A 5708-nucleotide genomic window follows, 5' to 3' on the forward strand; every position below is an offset into this window, starting at 1 on the left:
ATGTTCTGAGAAGAGTTCTCTGAAGAAGTTCATCAACTTGGACAGTGCTTCCTAGTCAAAGGAGCATTCCGCCAGAATGAGGAACTAAATCAGAGGCAAGCAAATCTGGTTTATCACATAGCAAAGAGGCTGTTGAAGCATCAATCTCCTTCATGTTTTACAGATTGTAATTTTCTTTTTAATGTTTATCTTTCTGTAATTTCTTAAGGTAAAGGGCAGAATGAGAGAGCTCAAGTGAAAAGTCTAAGAGTGATACACTTGAGTGAAAAGTCTAGAGTGATTTTAGATTTCTTTAGGTTGATTCTGTGTCTTGTATCTTGTTCTTGTGAGGTACCCCTTTCTTAGTTGGGTGAGCACTAAGAGTGAAAGAGTTAGGTATTAGCATAGCCAAGTCAAGTTAGAATAGAACTTGAGAGTGAAAGGATTGTGTCAATCTTGTGAAATTTGTGTATGTAATACTTTAACTATAGTGAAAATTCCACCACTGTTGTGGTGGAGACTGGATGGAGGTTGCATTGCACAAGGCAATTGAACCAGGATACATGATGGTGTCAGCTTCTCTCTTTTCTGCTCTGTTCTGTTTTCTGATATTCATAAGACAAAATGAAATTGTCTCATAAATTTTTCTCTGCTGAGTTCAAATAGATTCAGACTGAAAGTTTGTTTTAAAGGGTTATTTAATTAAAGTAAAAGAAGCTCATAGATTCAACCCCCCTTCTCTAAGCCTTCTACAACATTCACACCATTATGCCTTTCTCTTGTCCTAAATAGCAAACATCATCAACTCAAACAACAATAATCACAAAAGGGAGACAATGGGCCATAGAAGATAAGAGTGAGGCAGAAAGAGACACAGAGAAGACAAGAGAAAAGCGTAGACAGCGAGCAGGTCGAGTGATGTCATGGACGAAATCCAGCAAAAAAGCTCCTCGGGACAACATCGTCTCTCTTTGGTAGGAGTCGTGGTGGTCAAAAAACAGAACACATCGAAACTTCAGGCGGAGATCGATGTAGCAGAGGGGAGGAAGGCAATGCAAAAGAAACATGACGAGATCCAGGACAACAGTAAAATTGTGAGGTCAGAGTGGAAGAGGAGATAGCAACGGCGGTCGGCAAGCTTTAAACATCATCACAACACCTCACTATCAACTAAGGAGCAGCGCCTAAGTTCCTCTGAAGTCGAAGGATGTGATACCGGGTTGCAACTAAAGTCCTATCTGATTGGGTGCATTTCCAAGGTTGGGTCATTGTTGACTTGATCCATTAGTTTTTTTTTTTTTAACAAATACAAAACAACATCGTTTCAATACAAGCGTGGCAAACGATTGATGGAAAGTGTTTCAAGTGTTTCAGGGACGATCAGTGTTAAGTTTAGGGATATATTTGGGATAATTTTAAGTTCAGGGACAAATTCAAAATTCAATTGCAAGTTCAGAAACCACTTTAAGATTTATTTCGCTTTTTTTTACAAAAAAATAATATTAATAAAACATTGATTTATGAAGAACTTAAAGCAAACAAATAAAATGATTAAAATCTAGAAAACACTTATATACTTTTAAGAACTTTACCCGTTTCATCTTAATAGTGAATGGGTTTTCCATATCAAGAACTTTACCCGTTTCATCTTAATAGTGAATGGGTTTTCCATATCAAGTTCTAAAATGTCATTATTCTTTGAATGTAATAAGTATGTATAATATACTTTGCATAAAGCAAATTAGCTATTGTGACCATTTTTCGAAATTTTGTATGTGATAAAAAAATATTTTTAAAATTTAAAAATAAATTTTATCATTCTGCTATCAGACCGACTATATTTTATAGTACAAAATGTTGGACACTCAAAAGAGAGCACGAACATAAGTGTAGCAGAGATGAAAATGTTGAGATAGATGAGTGGTTATACATCATTGAATGAAATAAGGAACGAAGATATAAGAGAAAAAGTTGGAATAGTACCTGTTGTAAAAAAGATGGTAAAATTACGTCTCAGATAGTTTGGACATATGAAAAAAAAATCGACAAAATACCTATCTAATAAGACAATACTTTGTTGTTATTGTTTTGTTTGACAGTTTCTTGAAATTTCGTGAACAACAGAACAAGCAAATGAAACAAAAGAAACTAGTACATCCTTGAATCTCTGAATTCTAAAGCAATGTATCTTATGTGTATGTACATTGTGCAATAACAAACAACAATTAAAGCCCTTGTTAGAAACTCTTCTTGCAAGGTTAAAAGGGATACAAAAGCAAACAAAAATTCAAGGGGTGTGTGTAGTACATCGTTAATCATATTCATACCCAGTTACTGGATAAGGAGAAGTCATGAAATCTAAAAGAAAGTTCCCCGGCTGTGTCTCTGGCGAGGCGGGGCGAACCAACAGGGGTGATATCACTTGAATCAGATTCATTGGGAGGCAATGGAAGAGGATGGTGTGTAGGAGGAGACAAGACCCTGAATCGATTGCTCCCTCCGCTTGAAGAAGCCAACGCTCGGTCCCAAAGGAAGACATGAAGAAGGATTGGAACTCTGGTGTGTCGGTGTAAGGACAGCTTCTGGCTTAGCGAAACTGTGTCGAAACATCGAATGGCACCGGTTGAAGAGACCATCCACGGAAGCACTTTTTGATTTGAAACTCTTGAGATAATCAACAATCTACAAGTATCTGTTGCTAGTTTATAGAGATTGCTTAGCACTGACCTTGTTGCAGGCACGTTTTCTTGATTAGTAACCGATGAAACAAATATAAATCCCTGTAACATTATAAACAAAAACTATTAGCTAAAGCCTTAAGCAGGCTTATAGATTATTTATAGAATAAGCTAAGATAGAAACCTCTTCTGTACGACTAATTGCAAAACCAAGCTTTGAATCATCCTCTTTTAGTTTTATCTCAATAGAGAACTCTCCTCCAATTGGAGCATACCAGAGGCGAACGGCACGAACAACGCCGATGTCTATTCCGTGGTAATCCTCAAAGCCATAGAGGCTTGCATTTGCTAAGTTAGATAAGTCAGATAATGATCCTGCATTCACAGTGGAAGAAGCTGTCTCTCCAGATATCTGTCACACAAGAAAGGAAAAAAAGAAGGTGATTCTAAGTAACATTATTGTATAACATAATTTTGGAGGGAATGGTAACCGATTAACCGCTACCTTAGTAAGAAGGGACTCAGTTTGAATGTTCATGAAGACAATGGGGACTCCAGAAGCTTGAGCTGCATTAAGCCAGGCATTTGCTCTGGCCAGGGTGTCATCGAGATCATTGTAACGAGAAGATACTCTATCTGAAGCCTTTGGAAGGAGTAACATGGAAAGAAAGTTGCTGGAATTTGGGACTGATAGCATTTCTTGCATCCTCCTTTCCCATGGAAAGGAAACAAACCCATCCTGTAGCTTTGTTCTCGTAAGTGCATTTACCATCCTAGTCGATCTAGAAGCTTTAAATGTTCAAATTGAAAACAATACAAAATAGTTAAACATGTTGAATCATCTTTTGACTTAACAAAAGCAAAGTCACGGGGTCTGCGCAACACGTGCAATGCATGAATGATGAATTCAACAAAATTTGGTGCATCACTTTTTAGGTAAAATTTGATTAAATTATAATCTAATATATTATTTTCCAATGAAAATAACTTGACTAAATAATGACCTAATTAAATATAGAAGTAGAAGTACATTGGCGATGGCGGGGAAGGTAGTGCGTAAATTGCTTGCTTGAATAAAGTGAACCAAAATTAAAACATAATTACGTAACTTAACCTAAAAGTCAAAAGAAAAGAGAAGGTACCTTGAAGGTCGAAGCATTCAGCTTCGGTTCGATCCACGAAGCCGACGACGTAATTGGGATCGGCGATGGAGCGAAGGACGAAGTTCTTCTTAGAAGCAGAGTCACTTGGAACGATGCAAGCCTGAAGCTCGGAGAATTCGTCGGGTCCTCGCCTGACCCGAACCACTATGGAGGTGTCCTTCTTCTTGTACGAGTCCTGAAGGATCTTATTGACGCCACTCTTTCCGTTCTTGAACGGTGACTTGAACCGGACCAAGGAACTCACGGATCCTCCGATTCGGATCTCCTCGACGATATCGCCGGTTTGAAGCATGTCGCCGGTCCACTCGTCGGCTTTAGAGCTTCCCTTGATGCAATCTATGGACAATACTTTCGGGTCTCGTGTCGGTGAATCGGAGCTGCTCTGTGCTGTTGATGCCTTGTCCATGGTCATGTTAGTTTTAACTAACCACTCAAACAGAAATTGAATTGCGTTTGTGTTAATTATGTTTGATTAGCCAGGGTTTCGTTGGTTAATCACTTCACTAATAAGTAATAACAAGTTTTGGTGAAGAGGAATGGAAAGAGATAAGTAGGAGAAGCTTAGGTATGGAACCGCTTCGCTTCAACTATAAAAGGAGATTCATGAAGGAGGAGCATTTAATTCGAAAGTCAAAGAATCTATCGGGTTAAATGGGAAACTAGTTTCTGGATTATTTTCGTTTTATATTAAAATGATTGGAAAAATAAAAAGAAGAAAAATAAATTAGTCCAACACGTATCCACTATCCACAAGCAATACATATAAACCTTCTAATTTGTGGAAAAGTATAAGATCCAAGTCCAAGAGACCATGATGGAAATTTTATATGTAGACTTAGACCGGCTTCTTCTTAAGTTCTTATATTCTATGCATTGTTATTTTTATATCTGTTTTAGATTTTGTACTAATGAAATAATACAGGAGAAAAGATTCCCTGTATTTTCGTGCATGTATAATATTAGTATCAATGCAAGTTGTTAAAGTAGTTGGTTTTTGCTTCACACTTCATTTTAATTCTAAAATATAAGTTTCCTACAATCATTTGTGACGATTACAGACTTATGTTAACTTGTTAAGTGAAGCATTGCTATGTTATTAGCGACGGTTTCGTACATAGTTATCAATTTGGCCTGACCTGCTCCGTCAGATAAAAAATTCAATCATCTAATTATTAATTCGTGTTAGATCATTGTTTAGAGCAATGCTAGGGGCCAGCAATTTTTGTGATTGTTAGCCATCAACTAGCCATCAATGATGATTTGATGGTGTGAGATTGGTGTGAGATTTCATCCAATGGCTCACCTTCTTTTGCTGGTTACATGCTGGCCAAAATTCAATAAAACTGCTGGCCCCCTAGACTTTTCCCATTGTTTAAATGGATCCAGTAATTAATCCAATTAAATTTTAATCAAATCTGATAAAAATAAATTAAATTCGACTAAAATCGGTTAAAACTAACTCGGTCAAAATTCGATAAAATTCTGTTAAACTAAAAAGTATTATTTTCTATACATAATATTTTTTATTAAATATATTGCATAAATAAAATAAAATTATATTTATAAATTTTTTTATTAATTATAATATATTTTTTATTTCTATGATTATTATTTTATTTTTTATAAATATTTAAAAAATAATAAATATAAACTAATTGATGAGTTATTAAAATTTAAAAATAATAATTAATATAATACAAAATAAAACTAAAAAATATTTATTATAAAAATAAAAAATTAAATTAAATTTTATATAATTATTTAATTATGATAAAACTAATTAATTTAATCTGTGATCTACATTAAACTAATGAATTAGTAACCTAATAATTTGACCAGTTCGATTCTGATATCACCCCGCCTTGAGTGAGAAATTCCTAGGTTTTAT

The 5708-nt window shown here is 35.3% G+C and overlaps 1 protein-coding gene across 1 annotated transcript; it reads right to left on the reverse strand.

Annotated features, from left to right (window-relative positions):
- Window positions 1-1963: 1963 nt before the first annotated feature.
- On the reverse strand, window positions 1964-4480 carry LOC130944839 (uncharacterized). The gene is made up of 4 exons (XM_057873390.1): window positions 3800-4480; window positions 3163-3446; window positions 2842-3069; window positions 1964-2759 (listed from the first exon to the last, which is right to left on the reverse strand). The coding sequence occupies exons 1-4, from the start codon at window positions 4230-4232 to the stop codon at window positions 2301-2303; spliced, it is 1404 nt and encodes a 467-aa protein (XP_057729373.1). The 5' UTR covers window positions 4233-4480; the 3' UTR covers window positions 1964-2300.
- Window positions 4481-5708: the final 1228 nt, after the last annotated feature.

This window comes from Arachis stenosperma, chromosome 8, assembly GCF_014773155.1.
Source record: "Arachis stenosperma cultivar V10309 chromosome 8, arast.V10309.gnm1.PFL2, whole genome shotgun sequence".
NCBI classification, from domain to species: Eukaryota; Viridiplantae; Streptophyta; class Magnoliopsida; order Fabales; family Fabaceae; genus Arachis; species Arachis stenosperma.